The 26,287-nt window shown below is 37.8% G+C and overlaps 1 protein-coding gene across 2 annotated transcripts in view; it reads left to right on the forward strand.

Annotated features, from left to right (window-relative positions):
* The window catches only part of HOMER1 (homer scaffold protein 1), a 92,177-nt gene that overhangs the window by 41,128 nt on the left and 24,762 nt on the right, over positions 1–26,287 (forward strand). For both annotated transcript variants that reach the window (XM_054054884.1, XM_054054885.1), the window contains exon 5: positions 2,807–2,949. In XM_054054884.1, the coding sequence (XP_053910859.1) occupies positions 2,807–2,949 (143 nt within the window). The remainder of the gene's footprint in view (positions 1–2,806; positions 2,950–26,287) is intronic.

Here is a 26,287-nt window from a genome sequence, read left to right on the forward strand (position 1 = left end):
AAAACTGACAGCAATTTCTTCCCCAACTGTCTGGAGTGCATGAGTGAGGCTAAAATGATGTGGAATAAAAACTTTATTACACGTGAACATCTCACTAAATGTTTCTAAAATTCTTTTACTCTCTCTAATATAAAATGGGAATATATTGTTTGTAAACACTTGTAAAAATTTAGTTCAGTGTAAGTGGCTTTTCCTGCTGTCATTGGTGCTTTATTCATAGCCATTTTCATTATAGTTGGCTGCACATAAATTATTTATCAAGCAGGGATAGTTGTGAGTGTGTGAGAACACTGATTAACCTGTATTATTGGTAGTAGAAATACATACTACAATCTGATTTTTCTCTTGTGCATACAAAATCAGCCCCTCATGAATATGCAGGCAGTGAACCTTTAGGTGTTACATAGACCATGATGTTTGTCTGCATTAATTTTTGTCACTTGAATTTCTTTCTCATGACAAGTCTATGAAAGCGCTCTTCTGAAAATTAAGCCTAGATGGAATTTATACATTTGTTTTTCTCCTACTGAAAAAAAAAATGCATTCACACTTAAAACATTTTATTAAGTAGGCTCTGGCTTTGTGCACCTAATAATAGTTGTAGGAATTTTAGCTTACAGATACAAGACATCCAGGTTTTGTAGGGTGTGGTATATATGTTTTAGAATGTCCAGGGTAGTCTGGGAAGAGGGGGAAATAAAAGAGAAACCCTGAGTCCATAAAGACATTCATTTAATGTCAGTGAAAACTGTTTATCGAATCAGAGGATAATAATAGACAAAAATATATAATTAATATAAAATAAATAGTTTGTCTGATGAGCTTGCCATCTCTGTTCTTTCGCATTTAATTTCAATGCAATTTCAGTTCAGTAAAATTGTTCCGTAAAAATCAAGTTCTAATTTTTACGTTTAAAGTATTAAAACTATGATAATAGTTTTGAGTATAAAATAACAAGATTCTTCCTGAAAGTAGGTAACAGTTTGCATTCATATAATAAAAAAATTATATTCTAAATTACAGTTTGTATCTGTGGAATTAAACCTGTATGAGTTAATTATTTCTGCTTTTTAATCAGTAAGAATTTAATAAGAAGGTACAGAATGGAGATAACTGGTACATATGTATTGTATAACTTGATGAATGCTAAATGTAGCAACTTGAAGTCAGTATGAAAAGGTTGTATCACTCACTAATTCAAGTTGTCGAGCGAGGTACATCTCTCTCACTGTGCAGAAATGTGGCAGAAAAAAAGCAAAATTTTGACAATTGTTGCACTGCAAATGCTTAGTGAAATTTAAAATGAAATGAAGACATTGAGCGACAGTATTTTTGGTTGAGAAATATGTGGAAGATGATGATGACAGCCAGAGCTTACTTTCCTCAAAAGAGCTGAGTTTTTCCATCTAGTTAAGTCTCAAAGTCAAGGACAGTATTTCCTGTAGATGGGGGATCAGATGCAGTATTGGCTTTCACAAAGCCTTATCCTTGTAAACTGTTGAACGCTACAAGTGGAAGCTCAGAATTAAATCGTGATCTTGAAAGGTCATGACTATCTTTGCGTACCTCGTAATTTCTTCTGAGATTGCAGTTCTGCTTCCTCTGCAGAGCATCAAAGAGCTGGAATGAGAAGCTGCTAGCGTTCCAGAGGCTCTGCTTGTGCTTTAGTTTAATAACATTAAATAGCAGTTTTATCTGTTCCCTGTGCAGATGGTAGAAGGCTCTGTGGCCATGGGAGGTGCTCAGCTTTTGGAAATGCTGTAATTCACTTGTTCCTCTGCTGTATAGACACACCTCCATGACATCCATTGAACTTTATTTGTGAAAGTCTTCTGTCTTAGAGTTAAATGTTACTGATTGATTACTAAAAGCCTAATTTTAAGACATTTTAAAATTGAGATGAGCTACTTAGCCTATATGACTCACTTATCTCCTGCAAAAATCACTACTTGACAAAGAATATAATAGGAAAGAAAATAGTAAAATTAAACCACATGCAGGGCCTGAAAAGCCTGTAATGTTCTGCCTAAGGATGTAGGCTGTAAGGGTGTACTTTGTATGAAAAAGAAGTGGCAAATGCTTTTTGTTGGCCAGAATACCAGCATAAATGTTGTTGTGATCAAGAATTAAATCCAAACCAATGCCCTCTTCTGGGAGGCAGCCATTAAGTTTTTCAAGTGTCCAGTTACGTAGCAGTAGCGGAAGCTGCCTGAATGTAGCTTGAGTATTTACCTTCCCAGAGAATACCATGGCCAGCAAGAGCTAGGGCAGGCTAACGTGCCCATAGGCATTCTACAAGGACTGCAGAACAAGTTCTTTACAGATGGCTCACAGGAGAAACTGAACACACCACCAGCAGCCCTTACACTGTTTGCTTTAGTTAATAAACAATAGGAAAGCTAGATTTTGAAACAAGTGTCAGAGTTGGTTTTTTCACCATGTTAGGATATAAAGTAAGAGACAAGAATTCTGTGTGTCAATAGTCACCCACTGTGTAGCAGGATGAGGGCTGAATGCAATACTTGGAAAGAGACAGAGGTCTGTAATAAGCAGGAGGCAGCTTACTTGGAAATAATTTGTGTATCAGTTATGTTTTGTACAAGATAATGTGAATCTTATGTAATATACTTCTAAATTAAATTCACATGATGAAATATGACCGCGATGGGTGCTGGAAATCTGAGCCTCACATCAATGCTACTTAAAATTTGTGTATCAGTTAAGGATTAATGTTAGTGCTTATATGTATGTAGCCTTCCTGAGCAGATCAGTTTGTAATTTTAATGTGTTTTTTGTTTTACTTAAGGAATCAGCTGGAGGGGATATTCAGTCTCCTTTAACGCCGGAAAGTATTAATGGGACAGATGATGAGAGAGTGACGCCAGAAGTGACGCAGAACTCAGAACCAAGGGCTGAACCAACCCAGAACGCATTGCCATTTACCCATAGGTACAGATTCCATTCCCACATCCTGATTAAGTGATACCTGTCTCCTTCCTCGTTAAAGGGACCTTCTCCCATATTTTGTGAAACAAAAAACAACACTCCACCTCCCCCCCCCCCCCCCAAGAACTGGACTGGCTTTCAGTTTTGCAAAATAATCTTTGTTTTAAGGAAAACACATGTATGAGAAAATCTCTCAGACAAAGAATTCGGGGAATACTACTTGTAGTTTAATCAGCTTAATACCAGCCCTTGAACCTGGTAATTGCAGGTGTCCCTTTAACAGGAAGCATTATTTCTGTGTCTGAGATCTTAGTGAAATTAACTGCTTCACACAATATTCCAGTTAAATTATTTTTGCATACGTTCTTTAAATGACTGATAGGACTCAATGTCAACCTTTCATTGACGAGCTTTTGGAAGAAAGGAGACTAACAACGCTTCTGGATTATAAAGTTTAAAGCAGCCTTTTGTTGAACAGTTCTCTGACAGTTGAAAATACTTTTTCAACTTTTTTCAAAATACACGAGAAGTGTAGTTCTACTTCAGACTGAATTATAATTCATTGCACTAGGAATGCTATGCTCTGTTCTTTAGGAAAGTTAGGACTTTTTAAATGATACAAATAATGAGTTAAGATGAATATATCTCACTTGTTAGAAACAATTACAAATGGCTTACTCTCAATAAAATCATATTGTATTGAGACCATGGAGAGTAACTGAAGCATTTAATAAATTTAGGACAGAGCTACAAAGATTAGATTTATTTTTTTAAACATTGTCTAATTCAGTTTAATTAGAGTTTAAGTAAACTCTTGATCAAAGGGGGATACTAGGACATCAGATACGTAATGCAATTCAGAATGAGCAGAGACTGAATTGGAATTGAGCAGGACTTCTCAGTTTTTGTAAGAAAATGATACTATTAAGCGTATCTGGAAAAAATAATATATGTTTTCAAATGAGAAAAAAAATTACACTTTTGCACTGATTTTTTTAACAGAGTGATTGTGTTTATTTTTATACTTCACCTGCCATGAGTTCATCTATTATATGCTTTACAAGAAATGTTGCTTTATAAGAATGCTATGTGCATGTTGAAAGAGTATTACAAATGTTGCACATCTATCAGTGTTCTGTAACGAGCTCATTTAAACTGTTCATGTGTTGGAATTCTCTATCAATATTTTTGTGAAAAGGAGTTGTGATAAAGTCCACACATGAGTAGTGTTATTTGTTTTTTAAAAAAAATTATAACTGCAAGATCTCCCCTGTTGTTCTGCATATGTTAATATGTGTTCTGGTATGCCAATATGGTAACTACATGTTAAGCATGATTGAAGATACATTTTGGAACTTGTAATTTTTGATAGTGTGGAATAGAGGTTACAAAACTTTTACGTGCTTTGCATTTCTCTTATCTACTTCATGTATCCAGTGTCAGTGCCTTGTTTTAGTTTTTTGTCCTGTGAAATACCACTAGCTGTACTTGGTTTTCCAATAATAACTCTGCATTGTAACACTCACTTCCAGTGATAATACTCAAAAGACCAGAATTTTGTCTTGCTAATGTTAGCTTGAACTTTATTAGTGAGCTATTACTGACGAAAATCCAGATTTTAAAAGTCCATTGAAATAAATTGCATTTTAAATAAAAGAAATATTATAAATAAATAAAGATGCATGAAACACATGCGTGAAAGAGACGGAAAGTGAAGCTTCCAGGTTTGTGTTAGTCTTGGTTAAATGGGCATGTTTTTGTAAAGGTGTTGCATAGTAATAAATTGGCAACTAGGCAGCCATATCTACTTTCTTGCGCTGGCTGAAAGGGTGCTGAATGCAGGCAGTCTGCTTATCCACATTTAAAAGAAAAAAAAAATTTAAACCTTAAATGATGATCAGTGGAGACTCCCTGGGTTTTTAATGTATTGAGGGTACAGAAGGGGCTACAAAGATGATCGGGGGGCTGGTGCACCTTCCCTCTGTGTGTGATGGAGAGGAGTTGATGAACTGAGCCCTTTCCTTGTGCACCCTGGTGACTCCTGACGATCATTCAGCCTCTTCCTGCTGCACCCTGTGTTTCAGCAAATATGAAGTTTAGCCAGTGCTTCTCAGTGAGGAGCGTGATGCCAGAAGGGCATTTGGGTGTTGTCTTGTGCGTGGCAATGCCTTTAACATATTTCCTTTGCTCCAGGAGCTATTGAACAGTTGCTAGGTGTTTTTCAAAAAGGCATTGTGGTCTTTGATCCTATAGGTTCAGGTGTAGGGGACATGAGAGTCACTTAGGCTGGCTGTTCTTCGCTAAGGTGACACCACCAGAGCATTTATTTATTTCTGTGTCTGTGAAAGCTGTATTCTTCTCTGGTATTGGCAGTACATACTTGTCTTGTGAAGAACCGTAAGCAATGGTCCTCAGCGTAGGCTGGATCACAGGGAAGGCACGTGTACCAGCTGCGTGGCTGGAGCCTAAACAGCCATAGGGCGTCTGTGGGACCTTTGTGGGCAGGATGATGTGCTGCAGAACTGTGCACAGTGAGGGTGACTTGTGATGCAGGAGCTGCATTACTGTGGGGAGGGTCAGCAAGCTCAGCTGGGTGCAGGTGCCTCTGCGGCAGAAGACGAGAGCAAGGGTTTGAATGGCTGATGCTGTCAAAACATTGATACAGGAAAGGAATTTTCGTGCCTTTGTATGAACTGGAAGGGTCTGACAGGACTTGAAAAGGTCAGAAATTGCAGGTGTGGAGGTCATACTTCAGTCTGCACCTTACTACTTGTCATTTCTAGTTTGCGCTCTGGGTTTTGATTTAATACATCCTCTCTGGCCAAATATATCCTCTTCTGCAACCATTCTTCTCAGATTTTTCCATTGTAGTGTAAGTAGTTGAGGCCTGTTATTTCAGCAGTGTGAGTATAGACTACATTAGTATTTATAGTTATTTTCTGACCTCTTACACCCAAAAGCTGAAAACCAGCGTTGCTTAAATCGCCAGTTTTGTTATTAGAAATCGCAATTTCTTATCATTTCAGTAAGTGAATGTAAGTATTGAAATTAATATTCTCCAGTATAAAACTAAAATGCTATTCATATCCCATAAGCATAACAGAGCAGAAATCTAGTTACTTTAGTTTATCCTCATCTGGAAAGTCCTTATGTTATTCACAAACAGTGTAACTCTAGTCAGCTGTTTGAGAGATAAGGATATTAAACAAGAATCTTGCACAGAAGGTAAACTCTTGTAATTAAGCTTCTTGCCTTTTTTTAAAATACCTGTGATGGTTAATGTTGAATTATGAAGTAGCGTTACTTGGGAACTCCCACATCCTATAATATACTATAGCCTGAGTACAGCTATCATGAGTAAATATTGCCAGAACAAGTGAAACTAAAATGTAGCCTAAGCCTAGCATTAGAATTTTTAAAAATCTTGATTAATGCACCAATCAGTCCTTTTCTCAACAATAGCTTGTCCAGGATGTTTTCTTTCTAACAGAAGCTAGTTAATCAGATCTAATATTTAAAATAATTGACTAAAAAACCTATATATTTACGTTCTTAAATAAATCTTCATTTCTTCTTAAAAAATATTTTGGACATTCTTTAATTTTTTTTTTCCCCACTGAGAACTGTTGATCATAAGATGGGGTTTGGAGAGATAAAAAAGTTACTAAAACTTTCAGCTACTTCTGATCTGATGGGGTTTTAAATGTAAGTTTTAATCCTGATGGTCTAGGGTATAAAATTCCTGTTCATCTGTCTGACACCAAAGAAATGCTGTACTAAGCTTATTCAATCTTAGAATATAATTCAGGTCTTAAACCTGAATAGTCTGACAAACTCTGCAACTGCTGCGTGGGCCTTCTTGGTAACTGGTGAACTTGCTCTTTCACTCTTAAAGAGAATACATTTGTTTATAACAAGCTTTATTCCATTTTTGATACCTTATGAAGCTGACCAAACACGCTTTCAGAAACAAAATGTAAGAGGATTCTTCGGGGACAAATCTTGAAAGTCTTCAATTTTCTGTCAACCATGACTTGAACATGTTACCTCGTTTTTTCTTGTAATACATAAGCTTGGAATTTCTATTACTTAATGTTTTGATCAGACAATATATATGTGTGTGTGTTTGTTACTTGTTCCTTTAAACTCCTATTTTTGTATTCAAACAAGTTTTAATAGGGAATTTTGACTCGTACCTTAGTGAAAATGGACTTGATTCAAATGATATTTATATTTTATATGTGTTACTGTCTGGATGGTCTACTGGTTAATCATGCTGCATGTAAATCCAATGTTGTACAACAAAGAAGAAAAGTCTTGATGCTAGCTCCTGTTCCTTCACTGAGTTTTCATTAAAAGTTGTATGCAGAAATCTCTTTAGTAGATTTTTCACTTTGTGTATTAAAGCTACTCACTTCCACAAACTTTCATGTTTTGGTTATGTAACAGTATAGGTACTTTGTAGATGAAGTGTTAAATTTGCTTTAAGGAAAGATTTTGAGTTAATAATTTTTGTGGTGTTTTCTAATTTTAATTTATACTCAAATCCTAGTAATTGAATGTTCTTTGTAGGGCTCTGCCTAACTTCCTTACCAAGTAGTCCAGGGTGTGAGTGGATGTGTATAACTAGATTGTAAAAAAAAAAAAAAAAATTCATGATTGTGGATGTTATTTAACCTGATCATAGGATTACTTCTTCTTGTGGGGAAGCTCAGGAGCTTTCTAGTCCAAGCTCCTGCTCAAAGAAGGTCAGCTATGAGATCAGACCATGCTGCTCTAAGCTTTATGCAGTTGGGTTTTGAAAACCTCATAGAACGGACTGATAAAGCAGGCTTTTTGAAAAGGTTTCTCGATAACATAAAAGGCAGTAACTGCCCTCACTTTGCACAGTACTATAATGAACTGTGACATTTTAGGGCACACCAGTGGAACTCTGGTAAATTCAATTACTCTGAGAAAAGGTTATTATTTCTTGAGGCACACTCTGAGAAGAAACTTGAAGGTGCAGCATTCCTGCAGCCAGAGTAAGCAAGGAACTGGTTAATATAGCAACTTAGACAGAAGTCTTGACCTCACCTCAACCAACATTTTTTTGATGTTGTGGAGGTCATAGCTGTACTGTTCTTCTTCAGCCTCATGTGCTCCACAGGCAAGAGACTGGTGGTCTCTGGAAGAAGCAGACTAGGAGAGGTTGCTCTCCCCTCCCTCCCTGACTCTGTTACTGCTGCTTTCTGCACTTCTGCCTAAGCTGCTGGGATCCAGCTCAAGTAGACTATCCTTCAAAATAAAACTTAGTGCTAGGAAATTCTTAGTTTGAAAGGAAAATCTTATCTTACTTCGCCTTTGTGTAATTTTTTTTTCATGTCTTTGACTTTCCTGATCGTGACAATTTCTGAAAACTTGTTAAAGAATCTTTGGAATACATAGTAAACCATTACAGGTTTTTAAACCACTAATATGTCAAACACAGCATAATGCTGCTCATCCTGCAGCATTTTCATAAGATGTCTCTAGTAATGGAAGAACAGGTGAAGGGGACTTACACGTGCTATTGGAAGAACGGTCATGGTGAACGTGTTACTTAGCTCTTCAAAGTGAAGAAAGTCTGCAACTAGTTTAGTTGCATTTTAATGACTGGAGGAATGGATGAGAGCCAAAACCAAAAGCAGTCTAAGACTTAAGAGAGTAATTTCACCATCTCCCTTGTGCACCTAAGTACGTTCTAGTGTGGAGCATGTGAATTACCTATTTCCTGCTGTTTATTTAGTGAGAGCTCTAAGGGGTGATTCAGACGATGTGAGCTGGGTGCTTGAAATTAGATGATATAAATACCATCCTCAGGGAGAAGTGAGCACTCTTGAAACGTATCTGTCAAGTACGTTCTTAGAAAAAGAACATAATCCTTGTGCAATTCATAATTTTTGAAAACAAGCAAACAAACAAGAAAAACCAAACCTGTAGTACTTGTACTAGATAATACTTTCCCCATTAAACATATACAAAAGGGAAAAAAAAAGCCCAGCTTAAGAAAAAAAATCTCACTGGTGGAATGAACTTTCATCTTCTAAAATGCATCTATTGTTTTCAACCTATCCAAAGTATGGATGACATTAAAATAGTATTTGTTAATACTAACATTGACTCTGTGAACTGGGAGATACAACGATTAACACCTAATCAGAGTCTGTAGGTGGAGTGGTGGTGGAGTTTTTTTCTGGTTGTGTCCATTAATTCACAATCTTTAATTTTGTTAAGCGTGTTCAAGAATACAGTTTTCTGAAACATGTTGTTCGGTTTAGGAGTTTACTCTTAGCACACAGTGACTTTTTTGTTGTTGTTTTTAGCCATTGGTGGAGGAGATATTCTTTTTGTTCTAGGTTTTCCTAGTAGTGTACCTGATAATGAACTTCTTCTGTGGTGCATTTTGAAACTACTGTATGTTTGTTTAAATTTGTGAGCAGTGTCTGTGAGGGTTTTTTTGGTATGATTTGTACATATATTATTTAGAATCTGCTGTTTTGTGAGTTGTAAACTCAAACGTGCAATCATCTTTTCAAGAAGAGCTAAAATGATAGTTATAGTGGATCTTAAAAAGACAGTTGATACCTCATGTTTTCTTTACTCCTGTAATACTTCTGTTGGTGTGTTCGATATTGTTTAGTGCCATCATAGGAAACCTTTCAACCAGTAAGTAGGGATGAGCTGCAAACTGAAGTTTCCCTGGACACCGTGACGGAGTCTGAGGTGTTGTCTTTAATACACAGAGATACCTCTGGTAAATTTTGCTGAAGTTAGGTCAGCATTTCCAACTATAACCAGTGTCTTTTCAAAGACTTCTTTCACAAGTAGGAAGTGTCATTAGTATCAAAGAGAACATTCACCGAAGAAATGGCGGTCACAATGCACTACTCTCCAGAAAAAAAAAAACCACAAGGAAAATTTTTGAATAATCACTCTGTGGAATTGCTTTTTATTTTGAAATCATCTGTGGAAAGACTTGGTAGTTAGAAAGTACAACTATCATGCCTGTTTCAATTGGAAACGTCAGTGCATACTTAACCATTTTCCAGCTTTAAAAAACCCAGAAAACCAGAAATTAAAACAGAAATAGAAAGCCAGTAACAGCAGAAGTTACCAGGCAGAAAATACCCATGTAGCTATTGACCCCCTGAGTCGCACATTAATTTTTTAACAGTCATGGCCCTGAAAAGAGAAGCCTTTTTGTGAAAAAGAAGGGCAGAGGGCATGTTTTGCAGGACAAACGTGTTTTTCATAATGTTGGACTACTCAGACTTAACTGTTTTCGTTGGTTGTTGTCACAGTTTAACCCTGGCCCAGCTTGATTGGTGGGTAAACAGGACCAGTTATACTCCACGCCCTCCAAACCTCTGGGAAAGAGGAAAGGGAGATGAGAGAAAGGGACATGTGGGCTGGAAGTTAAAACTGAAACGGCTTTAATGAAACAATGATAGTAAGAAAGATACTATTAATAAGAAACTAATAACATGTATGCAAATGTGTGACATACCCCCTGCCACTCAATGACTACGTCACCAGAGATGCTGCAGAGCAGGCATAGGGACAAGGTCCTGGTGGACTCCACAGCAGGAGGGACCTTGACTCAGGAGCTGGATTCAGGAACACATGGATCCAAGATCGGGGGCAAAAAGACACTATCCTTTGAAGAAGAGAGTGTGACCCTTGCAATCCCTTAGTTTTATACTCAGTATGACCTGTATGAGTTGGAACACTCTGTCCGTCAGTTTTGTGTCACCTGTCCTGTCTGTTCCTCTATGCAGGTGCAATCCATTCTTCACCCCCCCACCCCCACTTTCAGATACAGCATTCCACCAACTCTGGGATGGCCATAGGAATAAGTATAAGGATGTCCTGTCTGTATAGTGCCCCACGTTACAAATTCTAGAGAGAAACGCTGTCTGAAAAAAAGGACAGTTCGCTTTCAGAAATGAAGTTACTCGGACAAGGTTTAGCTGAAAAGTTAGAAAACTGGTTCTACTTAAACTTGAACCACAACAGTTAGGAAAGTGGGTACATGAAAGTATTTCATGACCAAGATAATGTGAACCATTCATGCCCATACCTTCACCATGGGATTAATTCTTGATGAGGGGGTGGGGAGCTTTCTTCAGAGCCTTAAATTTTGACTGTTTGTAACAAGACTTTACTATGGCAGTCTGTTCTGCAGGTAATGGTATTGCACACATCTGCACACACACATACATTGCCTCTTCAAAGACACCTCTTCAAATCATGCTGCAACCGCCACTCCAAAGTATATGTTAGAAGATAGAGGCTCTGTGTGGCTGGTGTGTAACTGCTTCGTTTCAAGGACAAATCTTAGTCCACTTATCTTTACCAACAGAAAATGTAATGCTTATGCAACCGTCTATATGGGTAGCAAAGTGCTAAAGAAACTTTTCCAGACTTCTTAGGTTACTTTATCTGTTTGTGAATGGACTCTTAATTATACTGTTTCTATGAATCTGGAGAATAATATAGATTTGGGTTTCAGGGTACATAGCAATTATTGATAAGGTTACACAGTTTTAGAGAAAGGAAATTAAAGAGAATTGAAGATATGTGGCCTTCAGATCACTGTTAAGTATATTGCAGAACAACCTCCATCACTATCTTATTCTGATTTTTGTGCATTTTAGTCATCTCAAGCTTCACATATTGTCAGCTTTGGAGTATTTTGTAAAATCAATATATAGAACATGGATGAACTTGTGTAACTTACAGTCATTGTAGATATGGTAGAATGTCTCTGTTATATCCCTTAGAAGTAAACGAAATTGAAGTGACACCGGATAGTTTTGAGTTTGTAGTCCGTAAGCTAAAAAATGGCTTTAAAAGCCTCAGAAATTGAGATAAAACTTGGCTTGTTTGTCAGTTTTGGTTTCTTAAAATATGTTATTATTCATACCAATAATATAAGCTCAACATACAGCCTTACTCTTTTAAAGCGCACATTAACCTGCCCCCAAAAGCCATACTTTCTTGAATATTTGTGAAGTTTGTGTCTCTAGTCAAGAAACATCTCCAATTGTTCAATTGCTCAAGTGCTTGAATATCTTCTTCCAGTTTTTTTATGATGAGAGTGATGAGGCCCCAGGACAGGTTGCTCAGAGCATTTGTGGGTATCCAGCCACTGGGAGTGTTCAAGGTCGGGTTGGGTGGGGCTTTGAGCAGCACCTTGCACTGAAGGATGTCCCGGGCCATGGGAGGGAGGCTGGACTAAGTGGTCTTTAAAGGATCCTTCCAACCCAAACCATTCTAGGATTCTGTACCAGGAATTAGCTTCTTGCTTTACAGAGAAGACAAGAAACAAAAAAAACCCAACCCCATCAACTCCATCTAAGCAACAAGAAAAGCCCAAACCTTTCAGTTAGTTTTCAAGTGTAGGCTTTGTATTTCTAGTCACTTGACCTCTACCCTGCACCAGGTATAGTGTCTGTTTTGCCTGCGCCTCTGCTCTTCTGAAAGATCTCTGTGTAGCTCATCTCTCTGCTTTATTCTAAGAGAAGGGTTACATGTTAAGTTTTTAAGGCAGTAGTGCCTAACCCAGTGGAATACTTAAGGGAATTATTTTTAAAAAGCGGGGAGGGGGCAAAAAAAGGTAGAAAAGTCTGTAACTGAGTACCGTCTAGAGCAGGTGAAGCTCCATTGAATGCTTCTGATTGATAACAGTTTAGTCTTTCTCTTACTGATACCAAGAAGTTACTCTGACTTCTGTGTTATCTCAGGGGTAGCAATGGATCATGAGATACATGGAATTCTCATTTGAGAAGATGCACATGTGTGTCTATATCGATACGCACTTCTGAAATCTGTGCTGTGTCATTATAGTTTCATTGCCATCTGGAAGGCCTGATCGTAAACATACAACTATGACGGCAACGTTAATAACTAAACAAATACTATTCTTGAAGCAGTGCAGAGCTCATTCTTCGTGAGCTTCTAAGCAGGATATAAATGTACCACCACCCTTCAACAATTCGTATTGGAGATGAAATTATCAATGCTCTGGTTTTGTATTCTCTTCATCTTTTCTGTATTGCTCACTTAACTGCCCCCTCCCTTGGAAAAGAGGTACGCTAAACCAGAATTTGTCTGGCTAGAGCCATCTTCTGCAGAATTTTTAGCTTAATAGCCTGTCATTAGTTCTATTCCTACGGTCATTTATAAGGATACTATTACATATGTGGTAGGGGAATTTACAATACATCTGGCCTGAGTTACAAGATGCCAAGCATCGTAAGTCACAGAGTATTTCCACTTTAAGTCTCGGTGAATTACTAATTGAGGATTCACCTACAATGTGCCAAGTGAACCCTTGGATCTACAGGTTTTTCTCTTTATAAAGTGCTTAGGTGGTATTAAGCCTATATGAACTAAAATAATTAAATAATTTTTAATCAATTAGATAGCTTTCTTCTAGGGGATTGACCGTGAAAGTCAGAGCCAGTGGTAGGTCGCAAGAAGTATTTAAGTTATGGATTCTTTTCATTTTGGAAAGATGAGAAAGATGTGCTACTGTGCCAAATTCTGCTTGGGTTAAAAAGAAACAGAGATGGATTGTGAGTTTAGGAGGTGGATGCAACTCCTATTCCTATGCTACCTCTCTGATGCTGTAGTTGAAGCTTCAGAATCAGCAAATGTAATTATCAACTGTACCTTGAGCAGGTGATATGGACTCCTCCAGTGGTTACATAGAAAGGAGGACTGGATAGAACTGCTTCAATCCTTTTGTCCCGTGGAATATTTTTTACTTCCAGGAAGATGTGACTTAGGAGCTAACTGTGCTGTGCCTGTTGATTTCTCTACTTCAGAGCTGCATACAGTTGTTTGCATCGTGCAGAGAAATCATGGTGAACTTGATGAAGCCACTTGCTGTCTTTATTGATAGGATTCAGCCAAATGGATTACCTCTGCCCACTTCTTGAAAGAATGCATATATAAGAACTAAAGTTTGACAGAGCAGAGAAAAGCAGTTCATAAAACTCTCTATATTAAAAATACACACAGTGTGAGTACTAACAGTATATGTTTTCAAGTGATTGTTTCATCTTTAAAAGAATCTGTTATACAAAGATAGCTTTCATCAAAGTAATTTTTTTTCTAGCATTTTTTGGAATAGAGTTGATTGAAATTCATAAACTGTGTAACAGTGTATTATTTGAGGGATCATTTTGCATCCCTGCGAGAGATGTAGAACCAGGGACCTGGAGTTCTTAATTTTCACATGGAGTAAAAAGCGTGTTTTCAAGGCTAATTCAAAAGACCCACACTGTTTTACTAATACAATACTTTTTGGAGTGTGTAGGTTTGTCAGATTAATCAAGATTGCTAAAGGTTTCTCCCTTATTTAGAGGCAGGCTTTACAAGGAAACTTAGATAAGGCAGTACTTCCTTTGGAGAATGCAGTGGCCTGGGTCCTGTGGAGATCGGCAAATTCTGCCACATGCATGTGACACTGAGGTCAAAAATATATTCCTGAGGAGCTTCTGCGATGCCCAATGCATTTTCTCCTAGATAGGCATCTAAGACTGGTCAAATGCAGAGCCATCTCATACTTAACCTCCCTTGGCTCTTAAACATCCAAACCTGGGGAAGATGAGTTTCATCCACTAAGCCGTCTTTACCTGCTCCAGCCTTAAATTATATCTCCTGACGATGTTACAATCCACAGTTGTGCTTCCTGTTTTCTATGGAACTAACACAGTGTTGTGTTCCCTGGCATTGTTGTCACCTTGCCATGGCTCCATGGTGGGCAGTTTCGTTCACTCTCCCTACTATCCAGGTCATGGTTCCCATCCGGATAGCATAAGCCCCTGAAAGACTAGCATAAAGCTCATTGATGACTGAAACTGAAAGCTGCTTTATTGTAAACCATTTCAGAATGTGTTTGAACGCACAAACAGTATTCAGGCTCCACCTGAACAAGCTGTGTTATTGAACGTAAATGTGTCATGTTGATTATTTTCTGTCACATTGTAGTGGCCAGACTCCCGGCATTTTTTGATAGTATTGACCTCCTTCCTGCAGGCACAGGTAGAGGTTAGGGGCAGGCACACATAAATACAGAAGTCGAATATTTTGTCTGTCAAAAAAATGAAATACTTAATGTATTCTCTTCTTGAGGTCAGAGGTTGAAGAATAAAATGGGGAAATCGACATTTCCTGTAGTTTTCCATCAGGTTTATGCTTTAGGGAAGCTTTCTGTACCTAGAGAATCACACCTTTTGAAGTCCTTTAGTATCGCTGCAGATGCCAGTGACACTTTGTAGGACAGGCAGAGAATGACTTGTGTTGATCAGTTTTGATCGTATACCAGGGGCTCTGCTGAGATGAATTTAAGTTGCTGAATAGCACTTCGGTGAGGTGTGGACAACTGGCAATTCATAAGCATAATCAAAGTATTTCACAGTGATGCCAAACAGCCATCAAATTTAGTCTGCAATGAATTGGGTTGGCACAAGTCAGCAATGAAGTAGAATATAAGAGGAGGTTTTTTAATCATCTCTAAAGCCATTTGGCAAATGGAGAAAGCTGGAGCTGGCTGAAGGTGATGAAATAAAATGTCTGGGTTGACTAGGACTGTGTTTCATCAAGTACATAATAATAATAAAACATTACCTGTAGTCCGTTTGTTGTGATGAACTTTATTTGTAGGGTTGTTTCCTTTGCAAATCTTGCTCTGTAGCACTGTAGTGTAATAATGTTCTGTCTTCCTGTCATGGAATGCACGGTGCGCTGCTTCAAAATGAAAGTTAGAATAGTGAAAACCATTCCTCTGGGAGACTGCAGCCACATAGGAAATTTTAAAAGTAATTTTATTTAAGCAACACAGCTCAGACAAAAAAAAAACGAAAACAAACCAAAACCCTAGAACTGAATTGACTGAATTGTAGTAAGTTACCCAACTCTGTAGTTTGCCAAAGGAAGGAAAATAAAAATTGGTTTCCCCTCACTGTGGTGAAAATAGGTACAGAAATATGTTATAGGCTCATTGTCTGAAGCCGAATGCTTTTTGATGTAGGCAATACATTCAGATTATGTTGGTCTGAATTTTAAGAGGAAAGTTAAAATTTCTAACTGATGGCTGTGCATGACTGACTTGCTTGTTCACTTTATTTAGGAAATACTCTGAAATTTAAAATTAACGTAATTACATGACAACACCGATTGCATAGCGCATTCTTCCTACAGTCTCCAGAGATTTTAGTATTCTTGCTTAATTGTGCTTTAGCACTTCAGGGATAGTTTGTGTTGGGTTTACATTCAGCACAGTAGGAGGTTCGGGAAGGCTGCCTTATTTATGTCTTCATTTTGTTTGCCATACCCTTTTCCTAGTCTAGGTGCTTTGTCAGGGAAGGTGAAATAGAGCTCTCAATATTAGAAAAGAAGCATGCTGGAACAGCGCTGTGGCACATAGGTCAAAGGATAGCATTGTCAAAGGATGAGAGCTCAGAATTTCTTCTGCTGTCTGTGAATTCACAACCAGCAAACCTCACGTGCAAACTTCATGCTCCTGGCATCCCTGCTGGGTGTGTGATGAGTTGAGTAAATGGGGGAGGGAGAGACGTGGGAAACCAAAGTTTTTATTCCTCTTTGAAACTGTTGCATGAATTAAGTATTGAATTGGGAAGAAAAGGTCTATAATTTATTATATTTTTAACTTCCATTGGAGTTTTTGATCCAGATCATTTGACCTGTGCATTATTCTGAAAAGAAGCGGAAGGGAACTTAAGACCACTTAGTCTAGGCTGGGTAAATAAGAACTAGCGACTACTGGAGAATTAAGGAAAGTGCCATGTTAGGTTTTTTTCTTAAAAACTGGGATATTTTACAATAAGGGAGAAAGAGAAACTTGTATATGGACTGCTTTCTCTGAGTGTTAACCTGTAGTTCATAGAAAAAGTGTCAATATCAGAGAATTCTCGTATATTAGAATCAATCTTTTTTTCATCCATTTAGTCTCTTTTTTCATAAATTTGACTCTTAAGATCAACATAGTGCAAGAAATATAGTCTTCTCGTGAATTCAGGTTTGGTTTTAAACAAGGCAAATTTCGTACTTCCATTCTCTTAAAAGCTGGGACGGAAAAAAAACCGTGAGTGACAGTATCCATTTATAAGTGTTGCAACTCACTAGGAAGCTGTTTTATTCAAGCCTATACAGTCAATAAATGTTTAACTGTGATCATCTAGTTCCTGTGACTTATTGCTTGTTCTTCAGAGTACTTCTGGCAGCTCCACAGATGGTTTAGTTTGGTCTTTATATAGGCTACAGACTCTTAAGTAATTGTATGGCTATCACAGGAGATAAATGAAGCTTAATTAAATTTGCCATGCTCTCACATAGCCTGTGTTCCCTTAATGGAATAAAATTATTTTGTCATCAGCATGTAAACTGATAGATCATCTCCTGCACTGTGTGATTAATGCATGTCATGTTTACTGGGATAAGCAAAGTGGCAATTGTTATGCAAAAAATTAATTGCACCAGTAGTTAGTATTTGATTTTGTAAGATAACCTAATGCATTAGCTGTATGGAGGACAAATAGACATAATTCACAATCTGTATGCAACTGCCTAATCACACGTGTTTCTGTAGGTCATTCTATAGCATGTCTTTCTCTTGGCGGTAGTGGAGTTGTGAGGCCCTGCAGCTGTAATAACTGTTCTGCTGAGTTCAGTGCTTGCGGTGGAAGTAAGACAAGAACCAGGAGTCTTAGAGGCCGGGCTATCCAGTAGTATCACTAACAGAAGATTCAGCTAAGATCTAAAATAGGCACTTGCAAATCTTTTAACATTCCGCCACTTGTAACAGCTGTTGTCTTCAGCAGAGGCGCAACACGCTGCCCTTGTTAAAGCTGTGACAGGCCCTAGATATACAAGCAGAGACTGATGCTGAGGATCTCCACTCCTTGGATGTGGTGTATGTCAGATTTACAGGATTGGGAGAGGTCCCTTTAGCCACACACACTGCTCTGTGTGTGGCTGCTGTTGCTCAGAACATAGCTCGTACTGTCTTCACTCTTTTGTTGGAAGCTGAGAGTGTCTGCTGAGCTCCACGGAATCAACCTGTAGCCTCAAAAGCCTCATGGGCCCCATCTTTATGTCTAAATAAAATAGACCTTGGCACTGAGTGCTGTGGGCTGAACCATTTCTACATTACACAATGATGCTGGATCTCTTCTGTGCCTGTGCAGTGTCCTCACAGCTGTAAGACACAGTTACTGTTTTGCACAGGGTCCTTTTCTGGTTCCACATACCTGCAATGATTTGAGGGCTGCATTGCCACCCACTGGAGTGGTATTCTTGCACAAAAGCATGGATATGCATTGTGTGCCCAGAAGTGTTTCAGATGGGCTTGGAGAAGTTGCAGATCACATAAAGGCTTTAAAGACTTCATAAATGGAAGGGTGCTAAACCTGACTGTGTGCAAACTGCGTGTGGGATCTGTCTGCCCCGCTGACATGGACCAGGGCAGTTTGCAGAGTGTGATAACTCCCCGGCCCGTATGACCACCAGAAGCTCAGGGCTTTCTGGCCCTGTATAACCTAGTGGCAGAGGTATGGTCACCGGTAAGGGTTGCTCTTTGTCCTTAACTACCATAACATTTTTGTGGTGAATTCTCTCAAACCCACTGAGGTGTAATTGAGACCACAGCTCTGTCAAATTGTCAAAATCAGAATCACACTCAATAAATGAGAGCTCATTTGAGAGAAGTGTAGGGCAGTTGAATACTCCCTTCTCTCTGTTAACACTGATGGCAGTGCAGATTGGTTCAGCGCACGCACTGAATTGTTGTTAATGGTAGAATTTTTGAAAGAAACATCGGATTTTGTCTAGCCAGGAGCCTCAGCAAAATTGGTCTGCACTAAAGCAAAATGTGAGTTTACAGTTAAAGCTTTAAATTCTTGTGTGTTCAAATGAGTTCCATAATGAAAGTGTTCATAATTCAGAGCATTTTAGTATCAAGGTCACTGTGTCGTGGTATCTGAGTTGCCAGTAACCACTTCATCTAATTGCTTTCCTAAAAATATTAAGTGCCACAGGAGCCCAAGTCATTTTCACTTTCTTTGCACCCAAATAGTGAGTAATTTTAAGAAATGTTGCATCAGTTTTAAAGTAACTTAGCTTGCTTTTGAAAATATAATTTTGTTGGAATACTTGAAGTTTTCGACACCATAGCAATGAGGAGAAATTGTACTTAGTGTTCATTGCACAAAAAAATCTTATCAAGTATCAGTTGTGAAAAATGAGATGCATTACAGACACAAGAATAAGCTATTTCCAGTGATACCAACAAGCAGTGAAGAACAAGGGCATATTTTTGTTTAATTTTTGGAGTGTGTGGTAAAATTTTAGGTCTGCAAGGTCTTACAGGCATGAGAATAAAATAGTTGCGGTGATATTGATAAGCAATTTCAGTAAGGGGACAAGGGTAATTTTTTATTTCTTTCAGAGTATGTGATAAATATTAGGTCTGCAAGGTTTTAATGCTAGCTAAATGCTAGTAAAAAAAGCTAGAAGTGAATTAGCTATGCTCATTCTTGCAAAGAGCTAAAAGTTATAAGGCACAGTTACTGATTTTGGTTTACACTCTGAGGCCTACATGACATAACCTAGTGTCTCTCTACTATATAAATTTAAATGACTAAAACGAAAATGAAATCTTTTTAAAGGAATAAAAATACAAGTTGAGCCTCTTCAGAGAAAGCAGGAATTTTCTTAGTGCTACTGTGATGAATGAGGTTAAATGCAGGTTTTTTGCATTGTGACACACTGTTCAAAAGACATACGTAAAACATTCTTAACGGTATAATGAGAAATGAGGTTTAAATGTCGCTTATGTAAACACATCCAGAATACACTAGCAGAAGCTTGGAAACATCATTGTTTCTTGTGGAGAGTAGTGAGTGACTCTTATTTTTGTCCCCACTTGAACTTGGATCGGAACTGGGATCCAAGTCCTTGATTAATAAGAATCATAGCTGAAGCATTAATTTTATATTAATATCCATTTTTTTTGCATCCCATGGAGTGCCTTTCAAAAGCTCTTCTTGCTATTGATCTTAGTATTTCAAAAGCAGTGAACACCACCATACTTGAGCATTTTTCTCTCCAACTTTTTTGTCTTGTGCAGAAATACTGTACTTGTTACCATAGAGAATATTTCTGTGAGATTTTCCTTCCTTAAAATGAATTTAATATCTAGATAAGCTTCCATATTGAAACGTAGTCTGTGTTGTGGTGGTTTCTGTGGGCCCTGTGATGAGTGAAGGCTGTATTACAAAATACAGAACGTGGACTTAGGTGGTGGATATAAATAGGGTATAGTCACCAATCTGAATAGCATAGTGGTCTGCTATATAGTAGAAAGAGTGTACTCTTACTCAGCCTCTTTGGTCAGCTTCATCCATTAAGTTTGCAAGGATATTGACCCTTTCCCAGTAAGCTGATAAGGCATAGCACAAGAGATGCCTAAGAACAGAACTGCCTGTAGCAGAACCTGAAAACCAACTCATTTTCTGTCCATGGGCTACAAGGGTATTTGGTATAATTCAGGATCGAAGAACGTGATCAAACTGGAAGGCTAAATGAAAGTGGAAGATCATATATGAAACACCTTGAAAGAGAAATCTGTAATAGCTCCATAAGCACCTCTCTGCTCAAATGTGGGGAAAAAACTCCTGCGTTTTTGTCTTCTACACTGACATAGAAATTGGGAGTTCATACATATTGTACTTTTGAGTTGAGTGAAGAGGTGTACAAAAACCTCTCAAACAATATATCCTGGAATGTATCCCAGCCTCAACATTTGTAGGAAATGATAAGTTCTCAGAAAAGCCGTGCTCTCACATACTGATTTCAGCCATTCAGCTTCCTTTCTCACTTTCCAGTAGGTGTGTGTGGCTCTGTTATGAGTTACCTCAATTAAAGTACAATATGCTTCGAGGGTACTCTTCAGATTTTTTGCTGTGATTGAATTTGTCATTTAACCAATCTAAAGAGCTGATTCACAGCTGTTTCCCTGGTTTTGTGCTGATGTAAGTCCATTGAGATCATGTACATATTCCTTATCCCAAAGGGAAGAGCAGGTCTTTCATGCTCCGTTAATGTTCCTTCCTCTCTCCCCAGGGGAGCTATCCTTCTTTGCTAAAAAATCTTTTGAATGCTCTAATTAAGGATAAGGATCTCTTTGAATATTAATTAGTTTTTCATTGGGCTCACTCAAAATATTTGACTCAAAGCAGTTTGCTGGTAATTTTCTCTTGATTATAACTTTGAGAAGATTTACCCTTTTTAAATAAATTCCAGTTTATCAAATAAGACTTCTTTTCGTATATGTCCAGTTAATCACAACTACAGATAAGACAATAACTAGTAGCTGTAAAGAGGCAATTTTGTTTTGTTTCTTAAGTTTTCTTCTTACAAAAGCTGTAATTCTTACCATAGCTTTCTCCTTTTTTGCTGTTTTTTAATTATTTAACTATACTGTAGATATATGTGTCCTTCATGCACATAAATTTGAAGTCTTTTGAGTGGCTCTTTACCGGGCCTGTACAAGCAGACAGCTTTGTAGGAAGACTAAAATGGCAGCATAATTCAAAGATTTTCTTTCTCGCCTCTTTCTGGAATAGTGGGATAGGACCTGATTTGCTCCATTGCTCTTTCTTCAGCTTCCCCCTTGTTCTACGGCGCCTAATTAAGTATACTTAAAGTAAAAAAAAAAAAAAACAACCAAACCAACTTTCTATTTCAAATTTTGCTTTGGTATGGTACCTTGAACTAGTGGCAGGACAGACTCTAAAACCATCATATTTATATCCTTAGTATCATGAAGTAATTTTAGATATTTAATAGATGGCCTCAGAAGATGCCTTTCGAAACTCTGTAAAAGGGTGACATTCCCGAAATGCCTGTTTAAATGTCTTGTAATTCAGGTTACAAGGTGAGGAGCTTAGATCTCATTCTAGGCTTGAATGAGAAGAGATTCTTGTGTGCTTTTAGGAACACCTTGAGGAATGCTGCACTCATCATCTCTGCCAGCAGAGTCAACATTTCCTTTTAATAAGACTGTTACATCATTCCGATGTAGGCAATAGCAAGACTAGCCTGTTGCTGAGATCTCACCCTTCCAGCCTGGGACCTCAGCACTATCTGAAGTTTATTTCAGATGAAGAGTTTCATAAGGAACTTGTGCAGAATTCCTTCCCAAATGCACCAGGAAGTTCTACATAACCCTAAACCCTTGTCTTACATTCCAAAGAGAAGAAGCTACACTGCTTGAGTTCACTAAAGGGAACACCAAGATGCTACTGTAACAGAATCAAATGATTCACAATCTTCCTTTGCTTCCTTCAGTGTGAAGAGCTGCTCCGTAAGGCTTACCCACAAGGCTGTCGGAAAGGATTACCCCTTGCTGCTAGCACAGCTAATGCTTTGTTACCAGCTGGTTGACTTTCCTCTCCCACTGACTGGTAATACACACTCCACCAGACTCTTGGGCTGCTTCCAACACATGCCACTACGTATAATCTGGGCAGCAGCTACAAGGACTCTGCTCTGTTCATATTTTTTCAGTCTTATGGATTTAGTTACCATAGCAGCTGCCAAATTTTTGTAGTGAAAGTACTCTATTCGCTACTCGGCTAAATTCCTCATTTCTGCTATCCCAAGACAGCACTGCTCACCATGCATCTGCAGTGCAGATCATAATGACATCTGAAGAATTTACATCCGTTTGAGTATCTATAGTTCTTTGAAACCATGACGACGCTATAGTAAGAAATGAGTTTTTAAAATTCACTTTACACAATGAATCCAATATTAAAACCCATAAAATATTAATTAAACAGAATTCTGCACACATTTTATTTCTATAAACTGAAATGAAGCTTAAACCATGTTTTATAGTGTTGGTACTGCATACAACTCAGCAAACAATGAATAAGCAATACTGATTCAAAAAGCAAAAAAATGTCTCTTGATTGGAACTGCTTTTGTTTCTTTCTTTCATGAAGACATCTCTCAAAATAACTTCATTCTGAATGCAACTCATTAATATGTGCTCCCCGCCCCCTGCCTTGGCAAGCCTTCTCTGACTGGCTAAATGTGGTGACTGGAGCTTTTCTGATTAATTTTTCTTAAGTGACCTACTTTGCAGAGAAAGATAATCATGCATTTATAGCCTCTGGCCCTCTATTCAGGTCACAGATGGGCAGACAGCAACTATTCCTCGGTGACTTACTGGGGTTGTAACTAATCCCCAATGAGAAAGGAGATTGGCCAGATGTTAGTTGATCAGAATTGCTAAAAGTATGGAAGGTCATTGGCCCCTGCTTTTATTTTCAGGGGGTTGTCACAATTTGGCTGTATAGCAGCCAGCAGTTGTTTGAGGAGTGTTTTGTCGTTGTGATTGAGTTACTGCATGCCGTAGCTGTTGAATATCTGACTTTGAATTCTTTGCCTGTGCAGTAAGGCACCGTGCTGCTCTGTGTTCTGACTGTGGACGTCTTTGATGTCACACGTGTAGCAGATACCATGGCTGTCACCAAGAGTAGGAGATTTGGGAGAGTTTTGACCTTTTGCTCACTAACAAGTGCTTAGAATCCTGTGAACACTTGTCATTGTAGAGATAATTTCCTGTGCAATCAGACCTAAGCCTCTTAACATGAAGGCTTTTTTTTGTATAACACTCTCAGTTAAGCCAATAAAACTCATATTTTGCAGTTATCCGTTAAAGATCCGTTCTCTCTATTATGTTTGGCACTAAATAGTGAGATATGCAAGACAGCTTGTTCTCTTATTTTCAGATGTTCAGAAGTTTCACAATGGAAATGACCAGGCTTTATTATCTGTTAGGATATTTTTAAATGTTTGGTGGAGCTGTTCAAACTGAGAAACAAGCAAGAAACAGGACTGTTACAGATGCCACTTTTTTTGAAGGCCCATCTTGAAACTTTGAATGTGTCAGGAAGTCAATGATGTTAATTCTGACAGGTCTGAAGAAATAACTGGTAAAATTTTAACACTGCCAGCAAGGGGTTGGATGACTTTCAAAACAAAACAAAACATGTATGCAGACTGAATTATCGCACCAATGGACTGCAGATATTTATATCTGTTTATGCCTGTGTCCTCCAGTGCATATACACAGCTTTGCTCTTTGCACCACAGTGCAAAATTGAAAGATGTTCTGGTAGATGTTGCAATGCAGTTTGGATCACTTTAAGCACTGAGTAAGTGTTTGTATTTCATGTGTGTCCTAGAGCACAAATATTTTCAGAACATATGAGGAATGATTTTAGTTTGTCAAGAAAGTATTTGAAAGAAGTAAGACAGCACTTACAGGATTGGATATGTGCTATTTTAGTCACATTATGATTCGCAAAAATTTTCATTTTTTGTTCTGTATTTCGTGGTATGATATTCATCAAGTGGTTGTATTTATGTCGGAAAGTGTGGAGTTTTGTAAGAAGAAACAGGGTAAGTCTAAATAGTTGGGATATTATTGTGTGTAATCGGATACAAAACTAGAATAATTTAAGTAATATGTTTCTATTTTATGGAGCCATAGTACAGTCTGTAGAAGATACAGTAGAAATTATTTGTAGAAAAAACCATTATATGCTACAAACAAAAAACATCTGTGTTATGGTAGATATGTTCATGCCCACTATGTAGATAAAATGTACAATCAAGAAATAATACTGGTGCATTCCTACTGAAAACAACCAATTAAAAAATATCCAGCTCCGAAGAAATCTTCCAGCTTTTGAACCAGTGTAGCCACAGCAGTAATGGAAAATGCATGCTTCATATTTAATGCTGACATTCCAGTATACAAGCAATAACTTAAGAGCTCCTGGCTGTTTTCTTGGCAATGTAGTAAGGACACTGGGCAAAAGTGAAGGTGAAACATGCCAGAAATCCCTCTTGCATTATTCCTCAGTAGTACCCGAGAGTCTGTCTTCTGGGTTCTTCATGGCTTAGAAGTTTACCTGGTATCATTGTGGGTATACAAATGATTTCATTGGAAAAAAATCCATTTACTTCCCTATTTGCTTATTAAACTAGGATATTTGTGGTCAAACAGTTCTTGTTGTGTAACTGTCCAAGATACAAAACTTTAAGTCTGCTGCATTACATCAGTGTCAAGTCTTGTATGTGTGTTTCTGTGAGAAAGGATGAGTAGTAAGGCATACTTGGTTATGTGTCATGCACACACCATTTGTTACTACCAAGCAGAGCTACTCACTTGCATGAAACGGCTGGAGTGGATATTTGTTTGCCAGATCAGAACAACAAGGAGGAGCTACAAATACAACAATGAACTAGATTTTTTAGGGTATTTTTTACAGAATTTGTTGATCTGCTGTGCTGCTGTAAGTGAAAAGTAAATCTGATCAGGGAAAGTTGAAAGTTTGTTCCCATTTTTTTATATGTGAGTCAGTGTTCACTGATGAAGTAACAATATCATTATTTTGGTTCAGTCATTTAAGATGTAAAATTTCCAGTGGTGAACTTCTAAATTGTTGAATAGGTCATGAAATGCTAGAGCAATTTGAAAGAACCTGTGTTCCTCTTCGGAAGGAACTTGCATTCCTGTTCAAGGGGATGAAGCAGCATATTTGGAAGGAAATGCTGGACTGTGGAAGACCAATCAGAGATCAAATTTTAGTGAAATAGTAGGTGTGATCTGAATTGATAATGAATGTACTTTGGTAGCCGATTGATTTTGAACACCTAAGGAGCGTTTGTAGGAGTCATAATGCTTTTGAAATATGCTTTGGTTAGGTGGGCTTCACATATGGATGAAATGGAAGAAAGAAACTGTGGATAAAATGATGGCAGAATGTTTCACTGCTCATATGTACAAAGTTCACATAAACCTATAAATTTACATGCAAATAGTAACCATTTAGAATGAAACTAAGCATATTAAATATGTTTATGATAATAATAAGATTACAGTATTTCCCCATAAGTAATCACAAACCTATCTACAAAATCATTTTGGTCAGAGTTACAGATCTTTGTTTTTCAATGATGCCTTTAATAGTAAGCCAATTAGAATAACTATTTTCTGTATGTACTTTCCATGTAGGTGTGCACCTCGTATACTGTTAGCATTATGCAAGTAAACATTAATGAGCTATTTGCATACTAACACATTCACCTGATGTGTCTGAGATGCTTTTCCTTGCATACTGATTTTAAAGATAGAGTCTGTGGGTGATGGCAAACTAATTACCTGTGAAAATTGAAGTCTTGTGTTTGCTCAGAGGATGATTAAACTGTA

The sequence above is a fragment of the Cuculus canorus genome, chromosome Z (assembly GCF_017976375.1).
Source record: "Cuculus canorus isolate bCucCan1 chromosome Z, bCucCan1.pri, whole genome shotgun sequence".
Lineage (NCBI taxonomy): Eukaryota > Metazoa > Chordata > Aves > Cuculiformes > Cuculidae > Cuculus > Cuculus canorus.